At 40.9% G+C, this 21,351-nt stretch overlaps 1 protein-coding gene across 2 annotated transcripts; it reads right to left on the reverse strand.

The window, feature by feature from the left end:
- Nucleotides 1-322: 322 nt before the first annotated feature.
- On the reverse strand, nt 323-15,264 carry LOC105684177 (metabotropic glutamate receptor 6-like). Of its 2 annotated transcripts, none has more exons than XM_020851301.2 (15): nt 14,463-15,264; nt 6,816-6,989; nt 6,088-6,247; nt 5,025-5,161; nt 4,787-4,935; nt 3,867-4,063; nt 3,411-3,784; nt 3,086-3,344; nt 2,440-2,562; nt 2,025-2,357; nt 1,645-1,927; nt 1,371-1,570; nt 902-1,231; nt 726-806; nt 323-653 (listed from the first exon to the last, which is right to left on the reverse strand). In XM_020851301.2, the coding sequence occupies exons 2-15, from the start codon at nt 6,966-6,968 to the stop codon at nt 562-564; spliced, it is 2,871 nt and encodes a 956-aa protein (XP_020706960.2). In that variant the 5' UTR covers nt 6,969-6,989; nt 14,463-15,264; the 3' UTR covers nt 323-561. The 2 variants fall into 2 exon arrangements, with proteins under 2 accessions (XP_020706960.2, XP_048505031.1); XM_048649074.1 differs by lacking the exon at nt 14,463-15,264 and adding an exon at nt 6,716-6,760 and having other exon boundaries at nt 6,816-6,912.
- Between the last annotated feature and the right edge of the window lie 6,087 nt (nt 15,265-21,351).

Genomic DNA, 21,351 nt, shown 5'->3' on the forward strand with positions numbered 1-21,351 from the left:
AATAGTAAGTATACATATTATCTGTTGTACATAAGTATAGATAATTATAATGTGTATGTATAATATGCTTCACAAAGATTTGAGATATGTATTTAGGCTAAACATACGTACACTTAATACATGGAATGGTTTCATATGTATATCGGTTCACTTATAAATTTTCACATTCAGTTATTGTAATTATTAACGACGTGCGTTACACCCGCCTGTCTTAATACGTGTGCGTATTCAAATTTAAATTAACTATTTTACGGTGCAGTAAAAGCTTCTCAAAAAAAGAGGCTGATATAGTTTTTTTTTTTTGTTTCCTTTTCTTAAGTACAATTAAAAAAAAAAAAAAAAAAAAAAAAAAAAAAACCAAACGATCAGCTATACACAATAATTTAATATCAATAATTAAGTAAATTTCGCATATTTTATGTATAATATACTTAGCTTAACGATATGTACTTGTTGACTTTGTTTTGGCCTCAGGGTAAATTGGATTTTTTGTTTGACGTTTCGATTGAACAATTTTCAGCAGACCCGACAGAATTTTGTGGAACCTTTTACCGAACTTCGTTACATCGTTCTTACTTGAAAATTTTTCAACGTATCCTTGGCCAAGGCTGCTGACGTTATCGTTTGGTCCTTCAAAATCGGCTTAATTTTCCCTAGAAATAAACGGTACTTTTCATAACGGATCGGGGTGGAAGGAAATAATAACTCAATCGTCAAATATTTACAGATATTCAAAGACGATGAATCTTTTCTCGAAGTCTTGATGGAGGAATCACTTCCCTTCACGTAAGACTTGAGGCCATTTTCTGGAAAAAAAAAAAAAAACAAAAAAAAACAAACGACATTAATGTTCACATTAATAAAGTCAGGATAAAACTGTTCGGGTGATTCAATTCGTTACCATTGAGGACAACCACGGGGGTCGCAGGAGCCGCTAGATAAGATGAACTTCTGTGCTGTGCCATAACTAACTCCTTGGTATTTTTTTCAGGCTTCAGAAGGACGATATAGACTTTTGGAAAGAAGAGACAGGCGAGTTGTACGAGTCCGCTCAGCGAGAGAGACAAAGTCAGAGTTACAACTCGAATCGCGTTGCTGGTGGAGACCACGTATACCGGAACGAAGGCGAGCCAAAGGATAATGGTCGTATAATTCGTGAAGGCTATGTATCTGGTCTCGTTGAATCCTTCGGGACACTTTCTCGTCTTGACGGCGTAGACGGTGCAGATTACTGAACAACGAGTCGCGATTTATTCGTAAAAATTATGAATTTCTTGAATTTCTCCAAATTATTGAAGCTATTGGTTTTCAGCGTAGATTTTGAGCTCAAATTCTACCGATCATTTGGAAATAGTTTAGAGCGTACTCACTGATCAGCAAAAAGGGGTAGCTCAGCCCCACCATGAAAGAGTGATCGTCCAATCCACGACACATCCTAATCCTCGTGTCTCTCGTTGGGTAATTGTGAGTCACCGATGGTGGAACTTGCGATAGCCAAATAGCGTTTATCAAAACCTCGACCAGCGTCAACATCCCGGTTATTATGAGTTGAGAGTTTGGACTGGTGTACCTGTCGAAAATGGACAATTTTTGGCTGACGAGGTAAAAAGAACGCCGACTTTCCGTTGACGTCTATTTTCTTACCTCGGTTTGTGCGGACTGTGCGTCATGTTGTTGAATATCCTATGAATCCTGTTAGTTTTGGTGACCAGAGCCGCGTAACAGAGCGTGTAGCAAAGACCGATTCCAAATCTGGTGACGGTGCAAGTAGCGGTATCGGGTCTTGCAACCACCGCAAAGGTCATCAGGAACGAGACCAGAGTACCGAGAAGAAGAAGACAGGAAAGCTCGCGACCGGAAGCCTTTATTATCGGCGTTTCGCTGTATATCCAAAATACAGAGAGCACGAAAACGGTAACCAAAATTCCTGAGGGTGAAAATCATCCGTTACAATTTTTCACCCCTACGGGCGAATACCAGAAAAGAAAAAAACGTAAGGAACGTATATTTGTTCAGGCAATTACCGCAGCTCGCGACAGCCATAGCGGCGACAGCCCAGGGGCTCGAATAGTCGATGAATTCTTCCGGAATAGCATCGCAAACCGTCTTATCGAGGGTGGGCCGTGTTCCCCAATCGCAATCTTCGCAACGATGTTCGTCCGCTTTCCACTGGTAAAGCCCGCAATTTCTACATTTCCAGCAGCAAGCATCCAGTCTCTCTCTAACCGTGATCTGGTGTCTTTCGCACGGCAGCGCGCAAGTTGAATTTGGAAAAGAACTCCTGCCGCCTTTGACGTGGCCCCGAAATTTCATGGATTCCGGATCAATGTGCAGCACGGGTTTCCCGGTTTCATCCTCTGTGTATTTCAAAAGTCAGAGGTAACCACTCTCATTTGCCTCTATGTTTTCCCGCATATCTAATTAAAATACTTTACTCACGCGTGTAATTCCCTATCACGAGCCACTGGTAGGTCCCGTCCAAATTTTTCTGATAATTTAAAACCGAGTAGCGGGGTGGTCCGTCAACGTTGTGAACGAATCTGAATTTTTTCCCACCCTCATCTGCGAAGGGGAGAAAAAAAAAAAAAAACAAGAACAAACAGAATTGAGTAATATTCGGCAAATCCCGCCACCGGCGATGGTGTAAAACTCGGGGGCTGAAATCAGGCTCATATCCGTTAATCATCGCACGTGGGGGGGAAAAAAGATGAATAAATAACGCAACAATTTCATCGTGCCGCCACAATTAGTTCACTTTAACGTCAATTATTTTCTCACGTCGAGCGATAATCGCTTGGAATCAAATTGCGAAATACTCGTGACACACTCCAATTAATCACGCCGCGTAAGCTTCGCGTATCAAAGACTACGGTGGTAGGGTGCCGAGCGTGATGGCATATTATTTCGGTTATTTTAAGACGTACGAAAAAAAAAAAATAGGGGAGGAATAAGACCCGGCGAAGTTCGCGGGTAATCGAGGGGGATAAACGAGGGGGGTGTGAAAGGTGAGGAACGTTACAGCGACGATCGGAGCGCGTATACCTGAAAGAAAGATGCCAATAAATCTACAACTTCGCACGCTCACCGTTGAACGAAACGTTCGATAAATAGGCGGATATCGTGTCCCCGTCTATGTGATTCATCTCGTGACAAATTCCGGTGAAATTTTCCCCGCATTTGACTCTGTGTAGATCGTGGAGCGCGTAAGCAACCGCGTAAACAGCGTCTCTAACGAAGTGGAGAAATCTCTGCTGCTTGTAGCCGGATTTCTCGTTGATTTTCAATCGGGAATTTCTGCAGGAATAATCTTCCGGTCCGATGGCTCGTTCGGTCGAAAAAGACGCCTGTAACACAAAACGAATGATAAATAACGATTCCGTCGCGAAAATTTTCCTTTTAATCAAACCCACCTCGTCGCCCTGGTTGTCCCTTATCGGAAATTTGTATCTCCGGTCGCAGTTGTGATAATCTTCCCAAAACTCCCTGAACCAAGGATTTATCGACTCGTGGTCCAGCGTCAGATTTGTAAAGTAATCGTCGAAACCCGACATTCTTCTGGAGAGCGGTTGGACGGCTAGAGCACCTTCTAGAACGGTCAATTCCTCGGGCTCGAGTTTCCCGAAATTGCTTGGATTTTCGTGGCTTCGATCGTCGATCAATTCTCCGTGATTGAGCGTAGGCCAAGCGTCGCTTCCGATCCAGACGAAGCGCGATCCTACGCCCAGTCGTCTCGCGGCTTCGAGGACCTTCAGCGTCGTAGATTTTTCAGCGAAAAGTACGACGACTGAAATGATCGGCGCGTTAATGGGGGATCGGGTTATTCTCGTTAATTTTTCAACAATTGTCTCGGCGCGTATCGGCCTCACCCTTGACGTCCGTTTTGTTCGATATGGTGCGGATTACGTTGTTGTAATCCTCGTCCGTGTATTGCTCGTTGTCTATTCTCTGCGGAGCGCTAAAACAGACTGAATAATTGCTCGCCAAAGAGACGAGGGTCTCGTAACCGTGGTTCCCGTACTCCGTATCCGAGTAAACTATCGAAACGTAAGTCCACTTGAACTGCCTGAAAATAAAGCGACAAAGCCCAACAAGAGCTTTCAAACTTAAGGCGGAAAAATACGCGACGGACAATTTGTGAGAAGAATGAAAAACGTTATCGGAAATTCGACGCCCGGATGTAACGCTGATTTACAAGATGGAAAACTAAAAAAAACCTGCAAAAGCAATAAATTTTCACACATGTATGTACAGATAACGAATTCATCGATCCGAACGCGTTAATCCCACGCGATCTTTTTATGAGCTAGTGTTTCCGTAACTACACGTACGTGTCGTGAAATCAATCAGATACCCGTTCGGCGAAGACTGCAGGTGAAGTGGAGAGACAAAAAAGTAGGTATCTCGTGAAACGGAGAACAAAAATCCTATTTTCTTTTACCGCGGTAGCGGAAAGAGTCGGCGGACTCCGTGTGTCTGCGTGGGCCTTCCAGCGTCGGTGTGTTCGTCTTATCAGTCAAACAGAATCACCAAATCGATAGAATAAACGTGCTTCGCTACGGCCGAATGTCACGAGGTCAAAATATGGTCTGTATGATACGGAGCGAGAAACGTTCGCCAAAGTTGAGATAGAAAAAAAAAAAAAAATACGCGAAATCCGTATGATCTTTCCTTTCCGTTGCCATTGAACGGGGGCGTGATTTTCATCCTCTCGATTCTAATTCATCTCGATAACAGCGACGTCGGTTATAATAATGGTAGAAATTTTCGCCGATCTTATCTTACCTACCTCAATATTTCGAGCATGGCGTGCGCCTGGTTTACGTCGCTCGGTACCGTTCTGAAAAAGTGCGGAAATTTCTCCTTGCTACTCAGAGACGGCGAGGTAGCCATGTAGGAAATTTGGGGCATCAGGAACAATCGGAGCATCGCCGCAACCTGCAATATTGCAGGAGGTAAGAAAATTGAATAGACGAGAAAACACGTGCCCGAAATGACCAGATTGGCGAAAAATTTCAATTTTTTACCTGAATGGTAACCGAACTGGATTGAGCGGCTAGTACGGCGACGACCTTGTCGAATCCTCCGGCTAAAAATTTCGGAGCGCTTCCGTCCGAACAGTAAAATTCCTGTTCGTGATAGGTATTCACGTGGGCGATGAATCCTGTGAGTAAAAAAATACGGTAATTCTGATATCGGTTCGTTGACTATAGATTACGCGTACATACAGCGAGTGGTCTCTGAAGAGGGTGTTTCCATCGGGTACTAGACATATTTTATGGTATAAGCGGGACGATCGAGAAAGAAAGAAAAAAGAAAAAAAAAAAAAAAACAGGAAATTGTAACGGAGGCCCCATACAAAGCCACACCGATCCATAACTATTTTATACAACACGAGCCACGAGGACTTAAATTATATCCAAGGAATATGATTGATTGATGTATTGATTTAATCATTAGCCCCACTTCCGACTATATGTTTTGCCCGCAGGGCTGTAGACCCGCCCGGAAAATAGATTGGAGAAGTTTATCCCACGTATTGATGTGAAAATGTCTTTGTTACGAGAGAGGAGAAGAAAAAAAATCGCCGTCTTCGTACAAAGACGTAGAAAATTTCCGACTTTCCTCGCTCTTCGAGATTCCATTATACCGCGCGTAAGAGAAAAAATTTATTTTTCGTAAAGATTCGATCGTCGAGAAATCCACCTTTTCATTTTTTCGCTCGGGTTTCGAGGGAGCGTAACGTTCGGGAGTCAAGGTCGGCGAGGTTTTCGATAAAAGCTGTTCCAGAGGATGATGAGAAATAAGAAGATTTGCGATTGATTCGCCGTGGGTATCTCGGGAGCGAAGATAAGCCCGGAAGAAATTTTTGTTGCAGCGATTCGGAGGGCGTTCATAAACCTTAAGCGATGACGGTAATTAGAAAAACTTTGTCGAATAGAGACGAAAGTTAATTAAAAGATCGGGACGCTACAACAACTTGAAATAGTTCACAGGCGTACTTTTAAATCAATTAGAGCCGATGAACCGATAATTTTAATTACATCGGGGCCGTATGCGGCATAACGTGTCTTTGGAGAAAAAATATACCTTTAACGAAGTATAAAGCCTGTTCGAGAGCGTAGTTCGGATTATCGCACGAATCAAACACCAGGGCGCCCAGTTTAATGCCTGGCAGAATACTCGGGTCTCGATTTATTTGCTGCAACGTGTAAAGCATGGCTTCCAGAGGCTGAATTCCGTCCTCCAGCTAAAACACGATACGAGGTATACGGAACACTGAAGTAAAAGGAATGTAATGTAATAATTAAAATTTCTTCTTTTTTGTTAGATATCCTTACAAGGGTTTCGCGCGACAAAGAATCGTCATGGTGACGAGCCTTGTGTTGTTTTTTTTTATTTTTTTTTCAATTCTCATTTCATTCTATTATTTTTTTCATTTTCTTTTCGTTTCTACGAAAGTTTTCTACGCCAGCTGGCGACAGGCCAGGATTAGATGGTCTCCCTTCGTTCTCTCATAAAAACTTACCGCAACTTCTCTACCAGACATCTCGAAAAATTCAAAACCGCGAAACTACCTATTTTCACATACTAAAAAAACTCGAAATTCTTGTTTCCTGCCACTACCTTTGAATTTGGAGAGAAAAAAAAAAAAAATTCGGAGAGCAATCGAGAAACGGAGCGTGAATATATTTCAAGAATTAACGCATCGGTCTACCGCGTGAGACTCCGTGTGTGCTTGTGCTTCGAAGTTTTACGTGATCTGAAAGAAAATTTCAAATAAACGAGACAGTCCTTCTATACATGCGTGTGCATACCTGAATCATCCCGCAGTTTTCGCCGTCACTTCCCTTTCTATGAATCGGGAAAAGGGCTCCAAGAGTAATGTCTCCGGATACGTTCAAATATATTCGGGCGTCCGCGGTAGCAGCCAGCAATACCGCCAGTAGGGTCACTCTCGTTCGCGGCATTTTTCTTTTTTAATTTATTTTCTGAAAATTTACCAAAAAATTATAGTTCCTTTTCTAAGCAGGCGTACGAAATTTATTTTGTTTATTTTGCACCGACTGAGAAATTAAGTTTTGTTTGGCTGAACGTCACATTATTGTCCTGCTTTTTTTTCTCTTACATTTTATCTAGCATCAGCACCGATGAAGATTGCGCGAGGAATAATTATGCAATGACGCGTTAAATATTCAACCCCCGGACATTCTGGCGGCTCTACATTATTACGTTGAAGTACTTGGAGCGGTAGTGAACCCGAGTCTAGTAGAGTTAGACCCTTCGACAATGGAATTTAGATCGCCCGCGACCGTATAAGACTCATAATATATTTTCTAGTTTGTGTGGGTCGTTGTAAGAGCACTTCATTAAAAACGCATTATAGCGGAACTCGGCGAATTCCATCCCCTAACCCCTAACCCCCCCCCCCCCCTCCCCCCTCTCCACCCTCGCCGACCGTATGCACACATATATCGTTAGCTGAACTCACGGGGATATACATAATACATTGGTGTTCAAGAATTTTGCGAAACTTCGGGAGCATCGCGCGATGACGGGGGTGGATTATCCGCGAAATTTTGACCGATTCTCCATTGCCAGACATAATTGTCCACGCTACCCGTAACTAGGGAGTCGAGTCAGGAGAGGAAGAAAAATTTTAGGAGCGAAAAATCTACGCTCAAAAACTGCGAAGCTTTCCTATATCAATATTTTAAGCTCGATTCGAAATACCTGGCGATCGATCGCCCACGGACTCGACAGAATGAATATAGTAGAATTTTGTATCTGAATTATTTTCTTCCTATAAATACGTCGAATTTTAAGCCAGCAGCGATTTTCGGCTCAAATATGCTATTACCTGATACCTCAGCTTCAGACGCTTTTGAAACAACGTTGATTAAATTCCGGGTGAAAATATAAATGCACACCTTACCGTGTATCTTTGTGTTTCAGAGAACAAGCGGATCGACCGTGCGACACAGAGGAACTTTATTCGTTTGTACGTGTAACGTGAAATAATTATTTAAACTTTTGATCACGACTTTAAACTCGAAAAGATGAAGAATAACAATGTTAGAGTTACAACGATGATCGTAATTGGTCGGTCGGTCGGTCGAGGTGATTTCGTCGACGTACGCAAGGGTTGCGTAGGTGTGGCGCGCGGTTGGATCTGCAGATGGCAAATGAAAAATGAAAATAATCGTAATTCCGCTCCGGTTTTGATATTAACAATACGAGATATAAAATACGATTTCGATGCTTTTTGGGTATTTGGCTTAGCCCAACGCGCTGTCCAGTTATCTGTAAATATTGTGATACCAGCTGCCATCGGAGCTACCAGCCGATATCTCGTTGTTTAGTCAGCCGAGTAATTGAGCACGTTCGACTATCGCGTTCCCCGTAGTATTACGAATAAACCGATCCCGCGTGACGAACGGCGACTTTTTTCCTTTTTTTTTTTTTCTCTTCTTTTCTTTTTTTTTCTTTTTTTTTGAATAATTTTACACATGCACATACCTCTACCATTTCGCCGTACAACTCAGCGGCCACGGTGAGATATTTATTTTTTTTGTCATTTGGTGCGAGTAATTTGAAACGCTATCGTTCGCAATAAGGGCCTCGCGAAGATGGAAATTAACGTCATCGTCACGGCGAGATATGGAAAAAATATTTTATCGATTTCAATGTCCGACGAAATTCTCGTTTCCGCCGATGATCCCGCGGGAACGAGTCCATCAGAAAATGTATATCGTAAAAACCTGGGGAATTGATTTTATTACCAAATCATATTCGAAAAAAGGTTCTTTCGGTTGATATGTTCGCCCATATCGGTTTGAATTTAAATTCCGCAACGCTGCGCCGATTTCGAATTGACAACAAAAATCGTAGTCGAATGATTCGCAGACCCGTAGAAAATCCCCCGTGAACGTCGGTAGCGGAATGACTGGTCGGTATTTTCGCGAGCTTTCGAGACGGGGAAAAAAATGAATGAAACATCGAGGCCTTCGCGTTCGATGGGGAGCGATGTATTTTTCTCTCCTATGTTTCGGTTCCCCGCTGATGCATTGGAGAAACCTCAACATTTGCGCACCCCGCGCCAGCTATACCTGTATCACGTGTATGGGGCCAATTGCGATCCGGGCAATTTTAGCCATTTCACTCCGCCTACATATCGAGTTAACTTTAGCACTATTGAATACCGTCGGGCAACGTTCAGATTCTAACGCTGGAAGCCATATAACTATGTAGAGGTAAGCATACACCTATATATACCTTCTCTCCGATGCGATACCACCCTGCATAATATCGTTATAACGTATGTACACGACCGTACGTGAACAATTATTGAAGCTCGCTCGCGTTTCGCAGCCGTTTTCAAATCGAATTACACGACTCGAGAAAATAAATAAACGATTCCAAAAATGAATCACAAAACACGAGCACGGATCGGGGTAGTTTGAAAAAATAAGTGAAACCCGATTAAAAGAAAAAGAAAAAAAAAAAGGCTCAGGGCTCAGGCCGGTGGCACCGTCGGCTCACGAGGTGAAAATTTTACGAAGTAGTAGAGCCACGTCGCGGTTATTTTCATTGATTAAATTCTACCTGTCTTTAGGAATAACCGAGGAGTGTCCTACATTTCGCCTATAGAATTCAGAGAGCCTAGGAGGTATCACGTATGCAGATATATAGTACTTCGGTATTAAAGTCAGCCGCCTCCTAGTGGAAAGCGAAACGTTGAAGAGCTCGCGATGTATACGTATACGTACATGTATGTAAGAGGTGGAAAAGAGGAACGACGAACGAACGTGCGGAAGGGAAAGAGGATTCTGACCGAAACCCTCTAGCCCGTAATTCCTGCGGCGTTTTCTGCCCGCCTCTGCACGTCGGTAAAGAGAAACGTATATAGATGTATACGTGTGGTAGGTATCGAAGGGCAAAGTCAACCCTCCGAAAATAACGAGTTTAATCTGCGCCCTGAATTCAATTCCCTTTACATATAGGTGGGTAGATTTTTATGGGCGTCAGCTACCGACGCCTGTACCGCTTACTTCTTTCGACTACGCATTACACGTCCGATAAAAGAATAGGTGTAACCTATCTACGTTTTATTTGCTCTTCTAATCGTAATTTTCGCTCGAATACTTATTTTATAGAGTCACGTTCTACGTTATTGTTCAATTGGATAAAGCGAGGGTCTATCGAAAGAATTCTAGAATATCCGCACAGGATTCGAGCGACGTGGATTATTGGCCATTTCCTATTTTTTTTTTTTTCTTCTTTTTTTTTATTTTATTTTTTTTTTTCTACGCCTATTGAAACGGAGCAATTTTTCCCGTATGACCGGCAAATTGAGCGGACATCTAGGGAAAGGAAAATAAATTAAAAAAAAAAAAAATAATAGACTATTGTACAATAGATAAAAAACGGTATTGTTATCCTACGACTCGGACCGCACACGCGACCCATTTTTCCACAAATGAAAAAAACTGAAAACATGAAAAAAAGAAAACTATCGAACCGGAGGACACACGAGGAAATTACACCCTCTATTTTTTTCGTTATGCATTATTCAAAACCAAAGCATGCCGGTGAAAAGAGAAAAAAAAAAAAACACGAAGACTAAATTAAAGCAACTGAAAAAAAAAGAAAAAATAGGGTTGGTAACGACCATGCAAATTGCACGTAAAAAGGAAGTGCAGCAAAATATAACGTGTACGTACATCTCTGACTGTGAAGTTCCAGCTATCTAACAAGCAGGTTTGCAAACATACCCCGATGCGGGAGATAGTATCTTTTGAGAAATGAAAAAAATTACATACATTTTTTTTTCTTCTCCTTCAATTTTTGTCATCTGATACCGTTTGAAAGCGACCCTCGTACGTTTCATCGGGGAAGAGGGATGCTTGAATGTCATTGTTATTGTATATTTATATACATATTTTTTCTCCTCTCCCTCTGGAGTTGCAGATTGTACGGGTATTGTGTAACGGGTAGACGTACGTACACACGGAGAGCGACGCGGGCGTTACGTGTTCCACGCCTATTGACACGGGTCAATTAACTGGCAACTCGTAGACTTAACTCGCAGGACTAACTTGTTCCCTGGAAGTTGCCTTAGGGGTTGGGGTTCCCCATGGTCTGCTAATAATCCACCCTCTCTACCGCCTTTCACCGCGCTCCAAACTACCCCGAAACAAAAGGTTCGACCTACGCGAGACTCCTCCGATGCATCCAAATCCAAAATCGACGGTGTCTCTCAAACTTTGATGCGCCTGTTAACTATCTAGTCGAAATAACCGAAGACACAAATTTCCGAAGACTTTTCGGACGCGATGTGTCGTACTTTTTTGTAGGTAACGCGTTTTTTGTTCTCGACCCTCGTATATCACGCGTTTTAATGTACCAAGAAATGCCGAATGTAATGGTCAGATCCAGCCGTCGTTTCGTTTTTTTTCTCCTTCTTTTTTTTTTTTTTTTCTCTTTTACTTCGTCCCTTGAAATTTAATCGAGGAGTGAATTTATGTGCGTTACATGTATATTCGAAGTCGCGGGTAGGTCGTTGAAGAGAATTCTTGCGTTACGGGGGCTGTTTCGCTCGAATTTAGGGTGACCGTTCGGAGGCACTTCGATCGTACATAGGCATGTACTTCACGCACATACACGTACGTGGATGTATACGAATACATATAATTTTGCCACCCCGTATATACGTATACCTGCAGCGCAAATTAATGACACGGCCATTTCGTATTCTTGGCGTTTCTTTAATCCCGAAGATCGTGAACACCTCCGCGAAGGTAATTGAAAGACTACCCGCCATTATATATACCTATACAATCCGCTGCCGGTGCTGCAGAGGAGGCTGTAATTGACACAAGGTTATCGAAGCAATTATGTACGTGCGTACCTATACATATATATATACACATTTATATAGACATCGGCCCGATAACCTATTTCAACAATTTTGCCCATTAGCGCAAATCAATTAACCCAAATTAACTTCCAATTCCAAAGCACCTTCAAGATTGTGCGTCCGCCATTTATAAGAAGTTCGATCATTTTTAGTACCGAAAACCGATCGTCCTTCTTTTCTTCTTTAACAGAGAACACAAATTTGTAATCGTAAAGTAGTTCTCACCCTGCGGTACAACTTGTGTATGTATGAAAAACCTCGTAAAAAACAATCGAAAATTTAGTCCTCTTGAATTAATAATTAGAACGTTTACTTTTAATTATTAACAATTAATTAATATTTAAATTTCATTCATCTAAGTCCCCCCCCTTCTGATGCTTTTTCGGTATATAGAGATTATGCTACGAAGACTTGAAAGACCTTAGAATCGGGGGCGCTTCAGAGGGTTCTCACGGTTCCCGTATTAATTTTCTTTATTAACATTTTTTTTTTCCTCTTTCTTTATCGTTCGAAATAATCGTTGAACCTCGGCAGTAGAGTCATGAAAAAAGATGAACGAACCAAAATTATGAAAATTGGGAGCGAAATGAAGAAAAAAAAAAAGAAATGAAATCGAGGAAGAAAAACGGAATAAATAAATAAAACTTTCACATCAAACGGCGCCGTCTTGGTATATTTAATTTACAATTATGCAATACTTGGATCAAAGTTCTTCAATTTGAAATATTTACACTTCTTTACCCGTGCCGTCTACATGCATGCACAATACGTTGAAATTTTTTGTGCTTTTCTTATTTGAAAAAGAAAAAAAGGAGAACAAACGCGAATTAGATGAAATAACGGAAAAAGTTTCTCATCGTGAACGCGCCTTTTGTAAATGTTTTTTTCCTAAAAATCGACGACGAATTAAATTAAATTACTGACGTTCCCGGCCGCTGATGGCTGTGCAGAAATGCGGGACTGTCGCTTCGGTTTGTTTAAGCTGACACGTGACATTTTCAGAGTATGTGCAAATACCTTTGTTACAGCGCAGTTTGGTGACTACATACACGTAGGTCTGCATACACAATTTTACAGCATTCGGAAAATCGAAATTTTCCCATTCCGAAAATCAAAAGATTGGCGATAACTCGATCGTTCCGATGGAAGTATCATTTTATCGGCGAAATTTTCATTATTTTATGAAAAATAGCGGAAATACAGGACGAATCGCACAAACTAAGGCGAGATCGCGTGATCGTGGGATTAATTTTTAATCATTCAATTGTTCCAACGTCTGAAAAATTAGGACACAGGGTTGTACCATTTAATGACGTGGTATATAACAAATAAAGACTATGACGCAAATGCTCCTACGGTAATCCCTTATCCCCATTTACATGTGTATTCGGGTAGGTACACGCGACGTACACCTGCTGGTTTTGATGACTCGTTGTTATTCCGTCGTTTCAACCCCTCGGCTGGACGCATAAACATGTATTTTGCACGTCCAGCAAATACGTGAACTCAAAATTCACCCCAGCCTCCTGACCTAATCCCGGCGACCTGCACTATCGTCGGTAAGCTGCGAATTCTCCTCGCCTATTATCCCTTCAAATTTCTATTTCATCAAATTTCAGTTACCCTTCTCGATACGACTTCAGACCCGACATTGCAGCCGTTCTTCGCCTCGAAGCTCGACGAAGAAAAAATTTTTTTAAACGCGATCGCCTTACCGGCTTGTGCAGGTATACGACAAAATCGACTTATCGTTTTCCATTTAAATTATACGGCACGCGGAAATTTGAATCCCACACGCTCATATTTCTTCGGCAATATCTATGAAAACGAAAGCTTTGCGAGACGGGGAAATTTATTTTTTAACTTTCTTCCATTTCCTCGTTTCTTCTCAAAAAATGTACCTTGTATAAATCCGGAGATACAAAAAATCTTGTCTACTCTGAGGAAAAAAATAGCGTCAATCGTCGTCCCGGATATACCAGAATTGGTAAAAAATTTTGGAATTCAAGCTGCTGTAAGTTTTTGTTTTTCTCTTAGACTCACGTGCGGAAGTGTTGTCTCATTCTGTACGGAAATAAAACGAAGATTGAAGATACCGTGTTATTAATAACTTTCGGTCAGAAATCTATCGCTAACTGGAATCCAATAATTCTTTCTCGAGTTTCAGACTAATCGCTTATCACTTCAATTCGAGACGGTATGCCGAGAACAATTTTCTGAACATAATATATATTTCAAAAGGGGCAATAAAAATTTTCGACGACAAGTGAATATTCGAGATTATTTTAAACGGCTACTTATAATATATTTCCTGCAATTTGTTTCCTTCTTTCTTCTACATTTAGAACATCAAAGTGAACGATCGTTTAGTATGATATTTTTATTCGTGGTTTTTTATAAAAAAAAAAAATCAAAAAAATCCTGAAAGAAGTTTTACAAGTTTTTAAAAGAGATCGTGTATGTTCGTGAACACTTTCAAGTGGCTGTGATGTATGAACCCTAAAACTTGAAATAAAATAACGGAGTACCACTAGATTTTACTTACGTTAGTCAATGTTGTTTGCATACGTGATATACATATATAAATATAATACGTATACGTAGTACGTTTCTCTAAAAACTCATCTGCACCTCTTGGTCCCGTATTAATTTAAAAATTGTACGTTCAAAGTTATTCTTCAAACTCTCTTGGAGTTCTGCGAACGCACCGGAAGGGTGAACTTTATACCGGAAATAAAGTCCTTAAGTTAAACGATGAGCAAACGCGCCCGTTTTAAGCTAAACTCTCCTCTCTGTTCTCATCGATAATTTTCTACAAACTTTGTCTTTTCTTCTTTCTCTTTTCAGTCTTCCCCCCCTTTTCTTTTTTTTTTTTTATTCCTCTTCAACCATCCACACGTAACACTGTGCAGGGATGAGATACCAATCAAAGCACGCTCCCACAAAACCTCGTTATTCGAGTTGAGAAATTTTTTTCTTTTAAAATTGCAATTTTTACATCATTGAATGTATCTTGCTCATATTTCATCGCAATATGACGTCACCCAAGTCACTCGGTTTTTTTTTTTTTTTTTTTTTTTTGTTTTCGGCGTTTTTGGTTCAGAAAGCTTTTTTTCTGCTCACTCGCATCGAGCAGCGTAAATTTGGTGAACGTAAAAAGTTATCACGTGGTTATCTGGACATTTTCACGCCCCATTTGTCTAGTGGATAGATATTTTCATTTTATTTTCGCTCCTTCGCCGGATCTGCATAGTAAGTAGCGCAGTAATGTCCGGCTTAACACACGTAGAAAACGCACGTTCAGACGGAAAATTAGGAAAACGAGCTTTTCAACGACCTCTGCGAATGCCGCCGCGTTCGAGACTGAAGCTTTTTCGGGTTTAAGTTCACCGAGTTATGCGCGCGCTGACTCAACAAACGGCCCCCCATCGTCATACGATCTGCAATACCTTTGTATCGGAAAATCTGGCGAATAGCGAGATGAAGAAAGGAAAAAAAAATCAAATAATGGTTTAGATTTTCGATTTTATTTATTTATTGATTCATTGACTCGTTGCCGCGTGTTCCCGGCGAGCTAGAATACATTTCACCACCTAACGTGAAAAAAACGCCCGTGCAAAGCCGGATAAAATTAGAATCGTTTAGAAAATTGTCGAGGTGCGAGAACCGTTACGGTTATCGTAAAAAGTGTTTTTTCGCAGATATAATACTGTTTCTGCACAGTGATTATCGTCAGTAAAATTAGCCTAATAATTTCATTATTCTCGTACGTCGTTGCAATGCTGCTGAAACGGAAAACACTTTTTCAAAAAACCACCCCAAAGTGGTGACAATTTAAATTTATTGAATGGGAAAGCAGTACCGGGAATTTATTTTACGGAATTGACTTACTGTTCGGCATCATTTCATCGGGTGACGAAAGGACCAAATATAAAACCAACCCTTATCTATACCATACGCATCCTTAATACAGATCTCGCGATTTCGATCCAGGACTAGCGTTTATTTGTTTTAAATTTTTCCTTCATTCTCGCGTGTTGCAAGAATTTGACGTGTATCGTTTAACTGACACATGAATACGGAAGATTGCGGTACAACAGAAAAAGCGTATAAAAATACCGGTGAAACAAAAACGATGTGAATCTCCTATCCGAGGATGGGGTCGTTCGCTGCTGAGTGTTACACGCTATCTCCGCGATCGTTGTCTGGTACTTGGTTTTTCTTTCAAAAAAAAAATTATGTGAATATAGCCGTTTCTCGGCCAAAGAAGCGTGCCTCGAGCGGACAAAGGAGATGTCTTGGCATTTTTATTCAGGGGCACACATATAAACGTGCGGAGAGGGTGGTTGTTGTTTTTTTTTTTTTTTTTTTTTTTCTAACTCAACCTTTTTCAAGTATCGTACCTTTTATTCCTCTGTATTTGATATTTTTCATTTAACTTCATCTTTCTCTGTCTTTCCAGTCTTTTTCACGTGTGCCTTTTTTCTTCCTTTCAGCTTACGCGGTGACCCGAGATGTGGGAATTTTGGGAAAAAAGGGATAAGTATATTACACCCATAAGATCATCAATTCTTTTCTTTGATCCGCCATTTTCATTTCTACCACCTACGCGCAGTCCGTGAAGGAACGGAAAAAGAGAAGAAAAGGAGTAAGTGTTTCGATATAGTTTTGAATTTCAAGTAAGAAATGAAAAATCAATAATCGTCCTTCACTTTCCCGCACTAAAGGACAAAAAAAAAAAAAAAAAATCATCGATATTCAGGGGTTATTTCATAGGGCGTCCACCCTGTCGTCCTTAAATTAGTGAAAGATTTATTATACCTACTCCATAAATAGACCTTATACACCGTACAACCAGATGGAATATATAAGCCTCTCCGCGAACTACACGAAAGTTTAACAAATCCAACGTCTTGGAGATTTATACGCTATGGCCACACCGCACGCGTTACATGTAATTATAGCTTAGGCCTGATTATTTTTTTTCTTTTTGATTTATATTTTTATTATATTTCAAATATTTCGAAAGACGTATGACGAAGAGAAAATCTGAACACGACGCTAATAAATTTGCAAAATTTCACGTCCTCTATTTTTCCTCTGCATGATATCGTATTTTCTTTTTTTTTTTTTCATCTCCCTCGCAACTTAGCGGGGTCAAGTGCGTACGGATAAGATTTAATTTAATTTTTTTTTTTTGCCGACAAATTCTCTGATCTACGCGCGAGCATTGTCTTATCGAATATATCGGCGGGGCATTTTCTGTCTACTGTACGTATACTTCGGTGGTGCGGTGGTAGTAGGTGTTCGGTGGAGTTTTGTTCCTACTACAAAGCGATCGATCGATCACTTATCTCGAGGCGCACGCACGACGTGGGTGTAAGTTTAGGGGCTTGTACGTACGCACGTACGCACCGCGTACACGACAAACACAGAATTCGCCATGTATGTACACATTTATGTACGTAGCTATACGCGTATACATTTTACGTATATTATGTAATACACGTGTGTACATATATTTGCATATATATGTATACGTATAGCGCGTAGCGGAGTCAATTTTGCGCGATAGAATCTCGCTGGAGAACTTCGACTCCTGATGTTCGGTATGCGTGAATAGATGACAGTATTTTTTGTAACGACTGTACGAATACATGGGAGGAATTAATGAGGTAGAGCTGCGCGATAATTCGCTGGCGATTACACCTAAGATAGTAATCTTTCGTGAAGCGGTAATCAGTTTCACTTAATTTGATAAACATCTATGCGGAATATCATTTTATACTCAACCGGCTGCACGCGCGGCCTAAGGATAATAATTTTCTAGCAGATGGAAGAGGGAGGATTTCGGTCGATTCGTTCTTTGCTTCGATTGTCCAGGAAGTGAATTCGTTGGCTATAATATGAGAGACCCGTTATTTTTGTAGGTATAGATCATCCCCGGAACTGATTTCCAGCATTATCGATTCTGCGATAACCACGAAGTTCCATAATTTCGTTGTTTCGTTTAAATACGTAAATTGCAATTTTTTTTACTCAAGATATAAAACGTATCGTTAGGGAAGTTAAATCAGCATCGAATACGTCTATATAATTGAAAATATCGGGAGAATTAGCGAGTGAACAAAGTTTTATTATAAAGTTATAAACTCTGCCACGAAAGTCTAATAACTTGAGTTTCAATTATGTACGTACGTATTATAACGTCTACCTCAAAGTTTGAGTTTGGCTCATCTCGATTATATACATCCATTTAACAATTTTCTAAATTACTAAACAATTAAAACAAGCAGAGATGATTATTGCCGTCCGTGTGACTTCGGATAACATTTCTCCAAAATAATTTTATTCCTCGTTACTCCTTGTTACTCGTGTACATTTTTTATTTTATTTTTTTCAACCACGCAAAATGTACTCTCAAATCGATTAAACGATTCGTCGAATTGTTTCATTCCCTGAGCACAATTCTTCAATGGAGTTACAAGGGCGTATGGGTGATTCGAGGAAACGAGTGACAACCGATACGTTACACATCTCCGAAGTGGAGATTCGGAAAAAAATTGAAGGAAACAAGTGATTGGCTCCGCGTCGAGACTCGATCGATCATTTCGTAAATATCTATGATGTAGGTACGTATCTTGTAAACGTCCTAGATTTTTGCCCCCGAACATGTGAATTTTTTTCTCCCATCCCCTCCGACGATCGCAAGTTTCCATTGAGTTCTGATTTTTTTTTATTCAATCCTTCCATGCACACCAGCTTGTATACATACGTCAGAATTTCCATAAATATTTTCAATCCCTCAACCAAACACAATATTTTTTATTCATCCTTTTTTACTCTCTACCTTTTTCGAGATTCTTTTCAGTTTCCCAAAGCGGAGGGCACGTGCGCGGTCGTTTCATATCCCTGATGTGCCATGCAGGACTAAATTATTCACTCTGGCAAAATCGAATGAATACATTATCGCGGTGTCGTGTGCAAAATCCACCCGCTCGGCTTTTAACCGTGAACGATTCTTTTTCGTTTATCTTTTTTTTCTTTTTTTTTTTTTTTACCTTTATGCACTCTTCTTCTTTCGCTCTATCTCCCATCGATTCGTTCGATTCGAAACATTCCCATTCCGATGAAATAATTTTTAAAAGTAGAAAAACGAGAAGGGGGTGAAAAAAAGCCCTCGATGGATTTTGCGATTTGCGAGTGACGTAGGAAACGACGTCTTTCCTCCGCCGCGTGAAGTTTTTTTCACCGATCTATTTCGACTCTTTGGTGTTCGTTGGTTTGAAAAAAAAAAAAATAATAGACAAAATTTTCAACACCGGAAACTCACCCCGTTCGAAAGTCTCGCGTACGCGGAGTTTTCAACGGCGCGTGGAGGGTTGATGGTTGCAGCAGCAATCGGCTCGAAACGACCTTCCCCATTGTCGCTTTACTTCCACCCACAACTCCCGTTCCTCTTTTCCCCCGCCCTATAATGAGGAAAGCTATCCCTGACTCCGTTCAGTGGGAATGCGGATACTCCAGAGATGGAAAGGGTGAAAGACGTCTTTCCGTTCGCCATTATTCTTCCCTACAGGTATATGTATACAGTCCGTATAAAAGCCTTTGAAATTCTCTAACCCGGAAATATTTCTACATGCTCGGTTTGACGCCATGATTAACCGAAGAAAGATGGAATAAAAAAAAAAAAAAAAGGGGGGAAGGAGAATGAACGAACAAAAAAGAATACAATTTTCTCGGACGCGACGAACAAAACGTGCAAAGGTATCGAAGTTATACATATATATATCCATTGCTATACTCGATATATAAGATAGGTAATGAAATAAATGGGCGAATCGAACGGCGTTCGGACGAACGTCGACGTCGCGTCGTCGTCACTCGATATCACAGAGTCAACATGAGCTAGGAACAAACGTTGAAAGACAGCTCGACTAGCCAATAACCATTTATCCATCGCTCTACTCGTACCGAAATAGATGTCTGATAAGAAAATGGTAGGAGGAACGTACGTTTTGCTCGAGTACGTCGTCGTCGCGTTTTCAATTCCGTCGAAGAATTTTCATTTTCATTGTCGGATTTCACATTTTCTGTATCCATTTTTTTTCAAGAACTTTGTTCGGGGAGGATATTCTTTCGGATTACCGGGGTCCCCGTGTAATCATGAGAAATTATGTTCGTAAGTCGACCCGAGCCAGCTTGACCCAAGTTCACTTTTTTTTTTTTTCTGCTTACTACCGTACGGTACGAAGTTTAATTTCCATATATTCTCTCGGTTAAGGAGGACGCCGTATAGTTTCGGACGGGTTCCCGCGGGATTTGTGGTCCGCAGGAACGGAACGGACGGTACCTTCGGCAATTCCCTGCTGACGAAAAAGGACGCGCCTTATATTTTATACCCCGGTAACCCGAGGGCACCGTAATACGTAGGAGGTAAACTTAACCGGAAACCAAAGCCGATATAGGTGTTAGTCAATCCTGCGGTTTTCCTCGAGTCTCCGAGGATTTATTCGAACCTTTCCATCGAAAAAAATGTCTCATCGATAACGTAATTAGGCGATGAAATTCATTCCTGCGACGCGAAACCTCGGGTGGCAGGGCCTCTGAATTCCATGCTCATGTTTTAGATAAGAAACTCTTGTGTTTCTCCGTTTGAATGAAACGTTTTGTTCAAAGTTAGCGATTACATGCGAAACACGAAACTTGGTTATAAACCTGCCCCCCAACTATAACACATCGCCGGGTTTATATGCCAACTATAATACGATATCTAACAAACTGCCGAAACGTGCTCAGCCTGTAATATTCCGCGTCAAAATAACGCCCGTTTCTAATTTTCACCGGCAAAAAAAATTATTTAGATGCGAAACGAAGGAAAGCCCGACGGATAAAATAGAAACTCGTACGTCGAGAGAAATTCTTTTCCACCTTGAAACTCGTCGCAAAAAAAAAAAAAGAGAAAAAAACGTCGCGCCAATTGAAGTGTATACATCGTGCGTACGCGCTCTTGATATTTTTGGACGTCTGAAATGTCGTCGTGGGCTACGATAGAATTGCCCTTTGGGCAAAGAAAAAAAAAAAAAAAAAAGAAAAAAAAGAAAAGTCGTTGCTATATTATTAACAAACATAGGTCTGGATGTAACGTGTGCTTTATTACATCGGTTAATTCGCGGTGAGATTAGCCTTTGGTAGCTGAAGACGAGTAATGAATGACGTCGTTATCTCGTTGAATAACGACTTACATGCCAATTGAATTATAAGGAGTCGTCTTTCATTTCTCTGATAAATCTCATTCAAATGTATTGAACTTTTGCGGTCGAGAGCTAGGAGGGCGAAAAGCACGGAAAAGTGGAGATTTCGTCGTGACAGAAAAAAGGGAAAATTCAACGGAGAAGCCGCGTCTCAGGAAACGATAGCTGTTTCACTTTTGT

The sequence above is a fragment of the Athalia rosae genome, chromosome 1 (genome assembly GCF_917208135.1).
Source record: "Athalia rosae chromosome 1, iyAthRosa1.1, whole genome shotgun sequence".
NCBI lineage: Eukaryota > Metazoa > Arthropoda > Insecta > Hymenoptera > Athaliidae > Athalia > Athalia rosae.

Bases quoted from the DNA above. Each gene is read 5' to 3' on its own strand.
- LOC105684177 (XM_020851301.2), bottom strand. From the start codon at position 6,968: ATGCCGCGAACGAGAGTGACCCTACTGGCGGTATTGCTGGCTGCTACC. The intron at 4,936-5,024 runs GTAAAAAATTGA...GCAATATTGCAG, and splicing joins CCAGTTCGGTTACCATTCAG to GTTGCGGCGATGCTCCGATT. The intron at 2,358-2,439 runs GTGAGTAAAGTA...TGAAATACACAG, and splicing joins CGTGATAGGGAATTACACGC to AGGATGAAACCGGGAAACCC.